Raw genomic sequence first — 13,914 nt, 5'->3', positions numbered from 1 at the left:
AAATATTACTAGAATTACCATGTTAGAGGAAAATTAATTCCAGACACTTTGTGAAAAATTAGTTTCAATAGAAACAGTATTTTTCTATATTTCTCAATTGAAAAAGAGTTGGTCTTCAATAATATTTCTCGATAGAAACTGTACCACTGTAAATTATATTTTTTTGCTTTATAGAAGCAACAAAATATTATTAGAATTACCACAATATAGGGAAACTAATCCCAGACACTTTTGAAAAAATTAGTTTTAATAGAAACATTATTTTTCTATGTTTCTCAAGTGAAAAAGAGTTGGTCTTCAATAATATGTCTCGATAAAAAATGTACCAATGTAAATTATATTTTTTTGCTTTATAGAAGCAAAAATATTTACTAGAATTACCACAATATAGAGAAACTAATCCCAGACACTTTTGGAAAAATTAGTTTTAATAGAAACAATATTTTTCTATATTTCTCAACTGAAAAAGAGTTGGACTTTAAAAATGTTTATTTTTAATTAATTGACGTTGACATATACATACATATATATATATATATGTATACATACACATAGAATGTTTCTCTCAACATTCTGCGAACGGCTCGTATTGGGCTTATATAATTAAGTAAATTTTCACGAGTCTTAGAATATTATTTTAATTAATTAATTTAAACCAATGGTTTATAGGTGATTATTAGAATTACCATAGTATAGGAAAAATAATCCCAGACTCTTTGTGAAAAATGAGTTTTAATCAAAACATTATTTTTCTATATTTCTCAATTGAAAAAGAGTTGGTCTTCAAGAATATGTCTTGATAGAAAATGTACCAATTTAAATTATATTTTTTTGCTTTATAGAAGCAGAAAAATATTAATAGAGTTACCATATTATACTAAAAATAATCTTAGACACACTTTGTGAAAAATTAGTTTCAATGGAAACATTATTTTTCTATATTTCCCAATTGAAAAAAGTTGGATTAAGATAATATTTCTCGATAGAAAATCTACGACTTTAAATTATAGTTTTTTGCTTTAAAGAAGCAAACAAATAGTATTAGAATTACCATAGTATAGGAAAAATAATCCCAGACACTNAAAATCTACGACTTTAAATTATAGTTTTTTGCTTTAAAGAAGCAAACAAATAGTATTAGAATTACCATAGTATAGGAAAAATAATCCCAGACACTTTGTGAAAAATAAGTTTCAACAGAAACATTATTTTTCTATATTTCTCAATTGAAAAAGAGTTGGTCTTCAATAATTTGTCTCGATAAAAAATGTACCAATTTAATTTATATTTTTTTGCTTTATAGAAGCAAACAAATAGTATTAAAATTACCATATTATGGGAAAAATAATCCCAGACACTTTGTGAAAAATGAGTTTCAATAGAAACATTATTTTTCTATATTTTTCAATTGAAAAAGAATTAGCCTTTAATAATGTTTATTTTTAATTAATTGATTTAAATCAGTGGTTCAGTTGATTATTAGAATTACCATATTGTAGGAAAAATAATTCCAGACACTTTGTGAAAAATTAGCTTCAATAGAAACAGTATTTTTCTATATTTCTTCATTGAAAAAGAGTTGGTCTTCAATAATGTCTCGATAAAAAATGTACCACTTTAAATTATATTTTCTTGTTTTTAGAAGCAAAACCATATTATTAGAAATACCACATTATAGGGAGATTAATTCCAGACACTTTTTAGAAAATTAGTTTCAATAGAAACATTATTTTTCTATGTTTCTCAATTGAAAAAAAGTTGGTCTTCAATAATATGTCTCGATAAAAAATGTACCAATGTAATTTATATTTTTTTGCTTTTTAGAAGCAAAAAAATTTACTAGAATTACCACAATATAGGGAAACTAATCCCAGACACTTTGTGAAAAATGAGTTTCAATCGAAACATTATTTTCCTATATTTCTCAAGTGAAAAAGAGTTGGTCTTCAACAAGATGTCTCGATAGAAAATGTACCACTTTAGATTATATTTTCTTNGAAACATTATTTTCCTATATTTCTCAAGTGAAAAAGAGTTGGTCTTCAACAAGATGTCTCGATAGAAAATGTACCACTTTAGATTATATTTTCTTGCTTTTANAAGCAAAACCATATTATTAGAAATACCACAATATAGGGAAAATAATCCCAGACACTGTTTGAAAAATAAGTTTCAATAGAAACATTATTTTTCTATGTTTCTCAAGTAAAAAAAAGTTGATCTTCAATAATGTTTATTTGTAATTAAGTGCTGCACATGTATACATATATATATATATACATATACATACAAGTTTTCTCTCGCGAACAGCTCTTATTGCCCTTATATACTTAGGTGAATTTTCGCGAACCTTAAAATATTATTTTAATTAATTAATTTAAATCAGTGGTATAGGTGATTATTAGAATTACCATAGTATAGGAAAAATAATCTCAGACACTTTGTGAAAAATTAGTTCCAATAGAAACATTACTTTTCTATATTTTTCATTTGAAATAAGTTGGTCTTCAATTATATTTCTCGATAAACAATGTACCACTTTAAATTATATTTTCTTGCTTTATAGAAGCAAAACCATATTATTAGAAATACCATATTATAGGGAGATTAAACCCAGACACTTTGTGAAAAANACTTTAAATTATATTTTCTTGCTTTATAGAAGCAAAACCATATTATTAGAAATACCATATTATAGGGAGATTAAACCCAGACACTTTGTGAAAAATTAGTTTCAATAGAAACAGTATTTTTCTATATTTCTCAAGTGAAAAAGAGTTAGTTTTTGATAATTAATATTTCAATAATATTTCTCGATAGAAAATCTTTGACTTTGAAGTATAATTTTTTGCTGTAGAGAGCAAAAAAATAGTATTAGAATTACCATATTTGAAGGAGATTAATTCCAGACACTTTGTGAAAAATGAGTTTCAATAGAAACAGTATTTTTCTATATTTCTTAATTGAAAAAGAGTTGGTCTTCAATAATATGTCTCAATAGAAAATGTACCAATTTAAAGTATATTTTTTTGCGTTAGAGAAGCAGAAACATATTAGTAGAATTACCACATTATAGGGAAAATAATTCCAGACTATTTGTGAAAAATGAGTTTCACACAATAGAAACAGTATTCTTCTATATGTCTCAAGTGAAAAAGAGTTGGTCTTCAATAATATTTCTCGATAGAAAATCTACGACTTTAAATTTTGTTTTTTTTTGCTTTTTTAATGTGTAAGTTGCTTTAATGTGTAATTACAACCTACCCATTTTTTTATTACACATTGCACAAGAACAAGGACAAAGCGTTAAAATATATATAATTAATATTTAAATCGATTTTGCACATGCAAAGCATAATGAGATTCCGATGTACATATATATATATGACTTACTCTTTATGTTCAGGTCTGGTGTTCTGCTTCGACGCCCGAGTCGCTGATCCTTCAAATCGAGAAAGATTCGCACTGTCCTCCGAAGTATCGAGTTATCGGGCCGCTGTCCAACATGCCTGAATTTTCGACAGAATTTAACTGTCCCATAGGATCAAAGATGAATCCGGTTCATAAATGCGAGGTGTGGTAACATACCTTGTGCGCTTTCTGAAAAGAGAACTGTGCAAAACTCTATAATAGAAGACACCGTCTTCTGACGGACTTTTGTATCATGTGCGCAAAGGCTCTACAGATGTAAAGAAAAAAGATACACAAAAACACTACTCCGTCGAACCACATGTTTTTTGTTGTTTGTTTCTACTTCCTTCTATCTTCTTTCTTTTTCTAGACACTCTGTATGAACAAACCAAACGGATGAGGAATTACATTTCTTTCCGTCCATCGTGTTAATTATTATCATACAAAAGTAAATTATACAAGATCTTTGCGTGTTCACAGTCACAGTTAACAAATTACTTTTCAGTTAGATAATACATATGGAAACTTTACACCGCAACGGCCGATAACGATCAAAAAACTTCTGCCAATCAAAACCAAAAAATCTTACCTTTTTTAACTGTAATTCAAGATAAGAGAAGAGAATATGATAATATACTTTCGCGTAGTGTTTTTCACAAAACAATAACGTATAGATAGCGAGATGTCGCAAAATAAAACACTTATTATTAACGCACGTAAACGATGTCACTTAAGATCTTGCAAACCGATAATTATTGTGATGATGTTTGTATTAAGACCATGGCACGCTCATGAAAGAAAACTTGAGCTGCAAAACATAAACAAATCGATTTTTCTATCACGACTTGCAAGACTTCGACGCACTAGAAAAAAAAAAATTGGTTTTCAGCGAGCGATACACGCAGCAATTATGTTCAGAAAACCATAGCCGGTTGCTCAACGCAGTTGAGAGATCATCGCGTTACGCGTTTCAACAAATTATCAGAAATATCACGCGTGTGGAACATTTGTAATAATTTACTTATAAATCGCAATATTTCTGATAATTTATTAGACACTCCTAATTTGAAAAACGCGAGCAAATCAACAAATCACGAGTCAACGTAAGCTTGAGAGAAGGCCTGACGATTGACCGATTGATCACTGAAATTTTTTTTTTTTAGTGCGTCGAAGTCTTGCAAGTCGTGATAAAAAAATCGAAATACCGTCGGTTAATGATCAATATTTAAGGCAAATGTCAATGATTAATTTTTTGTAGACACTACTACTATGACTAAACGCCGGAAAAAAATACTATTCTTATTCGGAAAAAATATTGTATAATAGATATTTAACTTTAGAAACACGCGTACACACACGCGCATACGTGCGCGCACACACAAGATAAACAAAACCATTGAAACTGCATACGTATATCAAAGTCACGTATTGATATTTGATTACATGATATATTTCTCTTTTTCTAGAATATTTCTGAGTTTCCAACACTGTGTGCTGTGCTAAAAACAAAAAAACTTTTTTATTCTTCAATTGGTAAAAATAATCCTGTCTCTTCTCGTCTCGTACAAAAATGAAGAGAAGAATCGCGCGTGATAAATACGTGACTTTGATATACGATATTTTATGCTCAAGAAGACGAAAAAAAAAATCTGCGACACTGCTTTTTTGAGGAATGAAAAAACTATTATTAAAAATCCGACAGAGGCGTCCGACCCGAGTCGAAATTTAAACCCTCAGAACACACTCGCTTTGCCTCAGAAACACAAGCAACGCATACGCTTATTTCACAGTCAAGGTATGTCAAGCGCGTTCACGTACAATAAGTTTCGAGTAGAAAGAAGTAAGAATTGAAACGAAACAAAATTATTTATTGGAAGCTTCTCACTAATTTTCTGGATAAAAAGATATTACTTTACAGGAAAAAAGGAAATTTCGCGAACGTATAGCAGCGTCTAAGTAGGATCTACTTTTTGTCTTACTCCTACATAAAAAAAAAAAAAATTGAGGTTCAATATAGACGTTAAATTTCGACTCGGGGAAATCCTAAAATTTTTTTTCTATTACGGGGGTAAAAAGCTTGTTAGATCGAGAGATTCGTGAAATAATGTAACGGAGCAACGGGGTGAGGGGGGCAGGGAGAAAAGTGGGGAAAACTTAACAAGAAGAAAGAAATACTTAAGAATGACTTACGTGTAATCTACTGTTCCTTAATTCGTCGTTGGTTTCTCTCTTGCTTCGCGCATCGGAAAAGTCAACGTGTGTGTGGTATAAAAAAAAAAGAACCATGTAAACCAAAGCCAAAGTTTCTCTAAGTAACGACATAAGATCTCTTATATAGGCCTTATATACTTGATGGCGATGCAAAATGCATTTGTAAATGTTCGTTGTTTATATTTGTGAATATTATATTATATACATATCCTGTACTATATAACAGCAAGCTACAACAGATGAGCGTCGTCTCTCTTTGCGGTTATGCGAGTACGTTGCGCTGTGTCCGTTGTGTAATAATGTTTTCTTCGCGTGATACGATAAGTTTTTTGAGCGAACAAAAACATGAAATAAGCGTAAAGCGAAAAGCCATATAATTGACAACGACAAGATCAGTGTTTAGTTTTGTTTTTCTGTAATTTAACATGTGTTAAATGCGCTATGTATTCTAATATATATGTTATATATATATATATACGTAATGTTTTATGTTAAATATTAAAAAAAAAAAAAAAAAAAAATGAGTAACCAAGAGCACGGAAAGTGTGACTCTTTTTTACGCGTTCTCTGATAAAACGAAATTTATATTCTCCGTCTTTATAATTTACATACTTGATAATAAGACGTCTGAGATTATCTCTGCCCGAAAAAACAGCGTACATTGTGTTATCAATATGTTCGTTCTCGCGAATTATACTTTATATAACGAAATTGCTTAATTCGAAAGAAACCGATAAGAAACCAAGCGATAAAATGGCGATTGCAAATATTCTTGCGAATAACGTTTTATTTCTTGTCGTGAGATGCTACAGTTTTTATTATCACGCGCACACCGAGATTTTTAATTACTTTATAAACTGCGAAGCAAATATTTGTTGTTTTTCTTTGGATAACAATATCGGACCGGACTTTCGGCGCCATTTTGGCCGTAATCTCCGACGTGGCGTAATCTTTGTTGCGCGCGGACCGCAACCGTACATCGGTTGCTCGAGCGAGATTGATATGCCGTTTTTTTCTCCATATTGTCGCTGCGTCTTTCTATACCAGATGTTTTCAAAAATACATATGATCACGCTGATAAATATAAAAAAAGAGAACAAAATAATGCTCTTGGCGATGTGTTCGTACTCTACCGGATGAAAACTGCTCGGTTGTAAGTGAGCAGATTGGCCGCGACTTTCGTGAATCTTCCACTTCTTCTCCATGTACTTGATTATTCCAGCCGAACGCATACGCAACAAACTGTCGACAGAGAGAAAGAGAGAATATGAATAGATTTAAATTGTAATTGATATCAAATGTAATTAGATGATTATTTTATAATTTCTGTTTCCTTTTATACGATGGTGTTTAAAATTCAAATGTGATAAAAAAATGAATGTTGTGCTTCATTTACTGTCAACACATCAAAAACTCAGCGTTCAACTGCCCTCAGAATACAGTCTCTGTCTCTGTTTTAATTGTATTGAATTGCGCTCGAGAAAAATTTACAAACAAATTAATTTGCTCACTAATTGTTCAAGAGTTGCCGGTATCGCGACGATCTGCTGTGCACAAATACCAATATCACTTCCCAGTAGGAACCGGGAACCTGCACGATGTTGCATACGTGTTCAACTTGGTGATAAACGGGTAGAAATACATGCGCGCCTTCCAAATAGGCGACTCTCGGACGACATAATTTCGAAGCAAGAGTTTCGGTATCCGTCATGTCCGGACAATTTTTAGCATTAATCAGTCCTTTCCATTCATCTTGAAGGTCGCTCTCGGGTTCATTCTGAGAATATCGTAATTGTTTTTGTACTGAGATAGAGTGACTTGTCCAGTGAATGAACACTCTCCAGTGAATGAACATTGTTCTATATTATATAGAAAATTAAGATCTAGCATGCTCTCTTGACGTTAAAATTGATCAATAAATGAACAACCGTTCATTTATTGGCAAGCTTTGTGATAAATGCTTTACCAGTGAATGAACATTCAGTCTTTTTACTCTATTAACTTCTAATACGTAGACATAATTTAACATTTATCAGAATAAAACAATAAATCATATCTATCTAGTATAAAAAATGCAGTATCAATTATAATTGCACTGATTTTATATCCCTTTTTGCATTACATCATCTGAATAAAGAAAAATGGAAGAAAAAAAAAGAACAGAAAAAAACCAATTAGTCAAGTTAGAAAAGATAAAAAATAGAGAAGAAAAGAAAAAAGACAAGACAAAATGAAGGAAAAAAAAAGAAAAATAAAGATCTAAACAAAAGGAGTTAAAAAAAAATAGCAAAGACAAAAACTGCAAAAAAAAATAACAAAGCGATTCAAAAAGTAAAACCATGTGAATAGAAATGTTCTGAGTGTGAAGAACTTTTTCAAGATCTTCCAAAAGAAGATTAGATTCAGTGCTTATCATGCTCTTTACGGTTGCATGAGAACCATATAGATTATGATAGTAAAGAAAAGTTTATTTGTAACAAATGTTAATTATTAATTTAATTAATAATTTGTTAATAATTAATTAATAATTTGTTAATAATTAATTAATAATTAATTAATAATAATTTGTTAATTTGTTAATAATTAATTTGTTATATTCGAATTATAATTTTGTTCTTTTTTTTGTTTTTTGATACGACCATACTTTATTAATTTTTTTATACATATAAATGTTTATAGTTGTTTGTACTTTATGTGTAATAAATAATATTTTTTATTTAATATATTACTCTATATATTTTTTTCTAAATAAAAACTTACAGTTACATTCAGAATTTCATAAAATATGCATAGTATTACTTTTTTCGCACTTGCAACAATTGCTCTAATTAATCGAGAAAAATAAATAAATGCATTGAAAATTACATTTACTTGAAAAATATTATTTCGTTCATTCGCTGAAATATTTTTGTTCATTCATTAGAAATTCATGTTCATTCATTGGTCATTTGGCCACTTTTTATTTAATCTTATGCCAGACTTTTAATAAAAGCTATAAATATTAAATATTGCTAGACTTGCGTCCTAAAATGTCTGATCTTAATAATAAAACAACTCGTTTACTGTAATAGCATTCAGGGGATTAGATAACGAGTTTTGAAAACTAATTTTAACAGACATGTAGCTTAAGTGTTCATTCACTGGACAGATCACCCTACGCACGTGTAAAATTAAATATTTAATCTCTATTGTAAAATTGATTAAAGTACTGAATTATTCAGTTGAATTTTTTTCCATCCACATTAGTTTATTTGTTTCGCGTCGAACGGACGATCGCGGCTTCTTTTGTTTTTCTTTGTGATATTTGAATTTTTCAGATTCAAAATATACGTTGCAAGTTACGCGTCTATTTTATTTGCAAAAATCTACAACTTCTTCAACGAAATAGAAATTGGTTGAAAAATTACTTGGCAAATAGCTACTACTAGTGGCAAATAGCTCGTTTGATCGAACTCGAATCTCTTTTTATTCAGAAAATTAGTGAGAAGCTTCCAATAAATAATTTTGTTTCGTTTCAATTCTTACTTCTTTCTACTCGAAACTTATTGTACGTAAACGCGCTTGACATACCTTGACTGTGAAATAAGCGTATGCGTTGCTTGTGTTTCTGAGGCAAAGCGAGTGTGTTCTCTTTGTCAGTACATCGCCGATATTCGCAAGAGGAAGGAAGCGTCCTTTATTCGCCAAGTAAGAAGTGAGACTACTGTTGAACGTGTACATCATGATCATTCCCATCATCAGGCATAATATCATTATTATTCGCATCGACGAGCTCTCCGGCACTTTCGAAAATCCTATGAGAAATGCGTGAAAATAGATAGAAGAAGCACGGATGAGAAACGCGACGGTTTGCTAAAGCTGGATACACGCGATAATCGTATCGTTAAATATCTATCATGTGACACTTGATTTATGCGATCACGATCTGTGGATAAAGAAAATTCAATTATACTGAGCAATATTAGAAATATCGATCACAGACGCAATATAAAAACATTCTTGACGCGTATGCTTTGCGCCGAATCAAACGTAATTTTTATTTTAATGCAAATTGCAATTTCTCGTTTTTCTTATTATTTCTCGTAGACTCGCTAAAAGATAAATTGATTTAATTAATTTATTTCTGTAGTTATCGAAGGTAAAAAAGACGTTCCAGTATTTACTAGATGCCTGTTATTTTTTTTTTTTTTTTTTTTTTTCCAAATTAGAGGTCGATATTTGTCACACCGATGCGACAGCTCGCCAAAGCAAAAGCCATTTACGATATCGATGACTTTACTGTTGCTCGAGAATTGTTCTTTTCATTGAGCCATTGTTTCACAGATTTGAAAATAAATAGAAATCTCACACTACGTCTGACAAATGAGGCAACAATTCCGAGCCCAACTCGTAAATTTTGACCGTTGCGACAGAGTTGAAGTGTAAACTGGTGTGCATTGTCTTGAATCACCGAGAGAGCGTCTATTTTGGCAATTTGTCAAAGACCAGCGACATTTGTTTTCTTCCAAAGAACGAAACTCGTCAACAACAACAATAGAAATAAATAACAGCCCAGACGGCATAAAAGTCAGAAAGACGTCGTAAAGACTGTCCAAAAGACTAAACTAATTTGAACGTGGAGCATCTTTTGGGATATCTCTCGGATCTTTGTGCTATCTGAAAGGAACTAAAGTCCCGAAAAAATATATAAATTTTTTTTAAAAACAAACGTATTTACAAAACCAACGTACGGTTAGGATATCCGTAAACAAGCACGGCAATATCGTATTATTATTTTCCTAATATTTTCTCAATGTCTCTCGTTTTGTATAAAACAACCGAAGTTTTTTTATTAGTTTTGTTGACGTTTTGAGATTGAGAAGAAAAACGGCTACGTTTGTCACACAGTGTGAATCCAGCTTTTTTTAAGAACCGTTTCGGTCTTTCGAATTTTTCGCGCGTTACCTTGACCGCTTAAGCCGGCCAAAACATAAAGAAAAGCGAAGACTGGCGAAGCAAACTCGTCGTCCAGATCGCTAATGTTCATATGTTTCTTTATATAGCTGATTCCCAAGATGACGCACGCAATACCAAAGATAGTTGCGAAAAGAGTCACCCATAAGTCCCAACGAAAGATATTAATAAACATCCAATTGGCAACTGTCGTGCCTTCCGACCGAACAAACAGATGATATCTAAACAATTAAAAAACTAATAATAATTTAAGTAAATTACATTTTTTTAAGTTTTTTTTTTGTTGAAGAAAACCGAAGAAAATCACAAGCGGGAAGATACGAGATCTCGATGAGCGCGTATCCCGCGGATAGGTGCTTAACCGGAACGGGTTAACGACCGGCGCGTAAAAATCACCACCCGCGGACTGAGAGAGCTTTCCGCTCGCGCGGAGACAAAAGTTCGCAACAAGCTGCGACAACAAAACTCCGAAAAATCATCGTCGTTTGTTAAAGCAAAAAATGAAAATAGGATTTCGAGATCCGGGACGGGTGGGAATAATGTGATTCGACTTACGAGTTGACGGTGAGCGGCGAACTGTAGATGAAAGTATTCGACGAACTTCTGGAAATTACTATGGCAGACAGTATCGCATGAACATCTCCTTTGTTCAAGTCGGCGATTCTATTCTTCGGCGTTTGATAAACTTGTTTGATAAGCTTGCTGTAAGTTGTCCTGCATTTGTGTGAAAAAAAAAAAAAAAGAGAGAGACGCCTTTATTACGGCCTTGCCCAACGCAACCCTCGCCCGCCGCGCAACACATCCTTTTTTTTTGTTTTTTTTTTTTTTACTCTTCCCTCTTCGTTTCTACCATCTGCCCATCCTGATACTATACTTATACCTGTCTAGACGAATGAATCATGCGAGTATTTTGACCCACACCGGCGGCGTGGGTGTGGGTGGTACGCGGAAAATTGGGCAGGTTCTACGTACGGCTTCGTTCGCACGTACCTTCTTTGAAGAAGCGTCGCCATGAAAATTGTTTGTGCGAACGCGTCGCCAACGACAGCATTACGAGCGCGCTAGGTGGGAGAGAGGGGTGCCGAAGTACTTATCGTTTACACAAAACTCTTGCGAAATCGACTAATAAACTGCGTACAAGAGCACTCAAATGTTATCTTGAGACAAATTTTGTTTCTAGCGAAAAAAAACAATTTGTTACTTAGCGCAAGAAGAATACTGACTTGAATTTCAATAATCCTTCCAGGATAGTCCAGATATCTCCTATGAATCCTGTGAGTTTGTTGGTTCTCCGGTCTAAGATAACGAACGGATACATCTGAAAAGATTTTCTCAATAAGTGGCGTTGCGTTCCCGATGAGATAAATGTCTCAATGATCGGACGCGCATCGACGGGCATTTGTTAAACAAATAATTTTCGAATATGTAAATATGAAATATAAACAATTTTCAATACTTTGAGTATAGGTTTTTTAGAATGTTCTTGAATATTAGTTTTTATAACTTTACGTAAATCATTTTTTATATTTATTTTCTTAACGTATAAAATAAATAAACAAATTTTCTGTAAAGATTTGGCCAATTGCACTTGCCCGGTCACACATTTCGATTGCGATATCTGACGGATTTGATTTTGTGATTTTTATTTGTCACACGACTCGGAAACTGTTAAATATGCGTAAAAACAGTACTCACGACTTCTACGGAGACGGCGAGAGTCTCTCCTCGCGCGTCGCTCACTTGATCGATACTGCAAAAGGCAGTTCCGTTCTCCGTTAGCGCCTCGAGTTTATCGAATTCTTGCGTAGCCGCGTTCCAGAGATTAAATCTTCTCGAATTGTTCAAGAGATTCGTGTTAACTTCCAAGAATCTAATGCACAATTCCGACGCGACCCATGCGGGGAGCAGCGTCACCTGCAACGAAATGCGATCGTCGCGATAACAGATTTTCACCCGATGTTCGAGAAATGAAAATAAAAACCAAAAAAACCCAAAACGTAATTTCGCAAAACTTTATCAATCACGCGCCGCACCGATAAGAAAAAATATTTCATATCGCGCGTTACGTTACACTTCAACGGCTCCGCTCTACTAATGCCGAAATTACTTACATAAAAATGAAATCCGCTCACTCACTCTATTTTTTAGCTCCGCCTTTCGCGATAATTGACACGTTTCGACGCAAGATATCGACAACTTGTTGTCGCGCTCACATATGTCGCAATTATACTGTGACAAGTCGTCGCGTAATCAATTTTTTATTGACTTGATTTAACGGGCTCTTGCTCGAGAGAATTATCGTTATCATAATTCGGCTGCATATAATATAACGTTAATGTGTTTTTGTTTGTTATGTCTCTGTCCGAACAGGCGATACATTTTCTGCGCGTTTGGCGAAATTATCGTTTTATTAAACCTTTATCAAAAATAAACAGTCTCTTCGCCGAATCCGGCCAATGAGACAAGAGTCAAAAGTAATTTCGACATTACATGGAACACGTGGGACACGCTATCTTCTCGGCGACCCTGTAGTGTATCTTCGATTGGTGGAATTTTTTGGCCTGACCCCATCTGCGCGGATACGTTATCGTTTCACCTTTTGAAGACTGATCGGCAGAAGCTTCGGGATTCGCTGAAGATTGCAATGCTCGATGAACAGCGCGTTATAATTAACGATTAGCACGCGTGACATGCGAAAAAAAAAAATAATCAGAGTTGCATAAGAAATGTGATTGCGACCCAAATCGCCATGCGCGTACATTGATGTGCGTTATCTCGACATATTTCAAGAATTCTCTGATACGTACCTGTTGATTCCGAGCAGAGAAGATCATCCGAGAATCCGGGATTCTCCTTCTCGTGACCTCGCTCATACACGCGCACAAGTATTGGACAATCACAAAGATTACATGTCGAATTGCATCACTTTGTTCTTTTTTTCGTTATATAAAATAAAAAATAGCGGTTTAAGAATCTTTCTTTCGCCTCTTTCCTTATCTTTAGCTCTTTTCAAGATTTATCGAGAATTAAGCGAAAAACATATGCGGATTGCGTCAGCATTGCACGGGATGCGACATGTACGACGCGAATACCCATAAGAACGCGAAGATCAAAGATGAGAGAGAGAGAGAGAGAGAGAGAGAGAGATGTATATTTTCGGCGAAGCTATAAAATATAATTTCGTTCTCTCGATCTTCCGCGCGCGCGCGCGCGCGCTTGCACAAATTATTATAATTGATTTCAGAAAAGAAAACAACATGACAAACAGAAAGAGAACGTCTTACGAACGAGAGCAGAGAGAAAATATGGAGATTGGGGTGTGTGATCAAGTAGCTATAA

General features: G+C 33.2%; 2 protein-coding genes across 12 annotated transcripts in view; one reads left to right on the top strand and one right to left on the bottom strand.

Annotated features, from left to right (window-relative positions):
* Positions 1-3,731, top strand: part of LOC109853105 (endothelin-converting enzyme 1) — an 18,862-nt gene extending 15,131 nt beyond the window's left edge. For all 11 annotated transcript variants that reach the window (XM_020424863.1, XM_020424864.1, XM_020424866.1 and 8 more), the window contains one exon: positions 3,407-3,731. In XM_020424863.1, the coding sequence (XP_020280452.1) occupies positions 3,407-3,583 (177 nt within the window). In that variant the 3' untranslated portion in view covers positions 3,584-3,731. The remainder of the gene's footprint in view (positions 1-3,406) is intronic.
* A 1,673-nt stretch (positions 3,732-5,404) lies between these two features.
* Positions 5,405-13,471, bottom strand: LOC109853104. Its single transcript, XM_020424862.1, has 9 exons — positions 13,383-13,471; positions 13,066-13,207; positions 12,271-12,489; positions 11,799-11,893; positions 11,131-11,289; positions 10,567-10,796; positions 9,193-9,416; positions 7,134-7,399; positions 5,405-6,864 (listed from the first exon to the last, which is right to left on the bottom strand). Exons 2-9 carry the CDS (start codon positions 13,144-13,146, stop codon positions 6,468-6,470), a joined length of 1,671 nt encoding a protein of 556 aa, XP_020280451.1. The 5' UTR covers positions 13,147-13,207; positions 13,383-13,471; the 3' UTR covers positions 5,405-6,467.
* Between the last annotated feature and the right edge of the window lie 443 nt (positions 13,472-13,914).

This window comes from Pseudomyrmex gracilis, unplaced genomic scaffold, assembly GCF_002006095.1.
Source record: "Pseudomyrmex gracilis isolate BER0280 unplaced genomic scaffold, ASM200609v1 scaffold_43, whole genome shotgun sequence".
Classification (NCBI taxonomy): Eukaryota; Metazoa; Arthropoda; class Insecta; order Hymenoptera; family Formicidae; genus Pseudomyrmex; species Pseudomyrmex gracilis.
This window is presented reverse-complemented; position numbering and strand designations above follow the sequence as displayed.

What these genes read in the sequence shown, in the direction of transcription:
- LOC109853104 (XM_020424862.1), bottom strand. Translation starts at nt 13,146, where the DNA reads ATGGGGTCAGGCCAAAAAATTCCACCAATCGAAGATACACTACAGGGT. An exon ending in GAAGGATTATTGAAATTCAA is followed by an intron (nt 11,290 to 11,798) that starts GTCAGTATTCTT and finishes ACACAAATGCAG; the next exon opens with GACAACTTACAGCAAGCTTA. An exon ending in CGGCAACTCTTGAACAATTA is followed by an intron (nt 6,865 to 7,133) that starts GTGAGCAAATTA and finishes CTCTGTCGACAG; the next exon opens with TTTGTTGCGTATGCGTTCGG.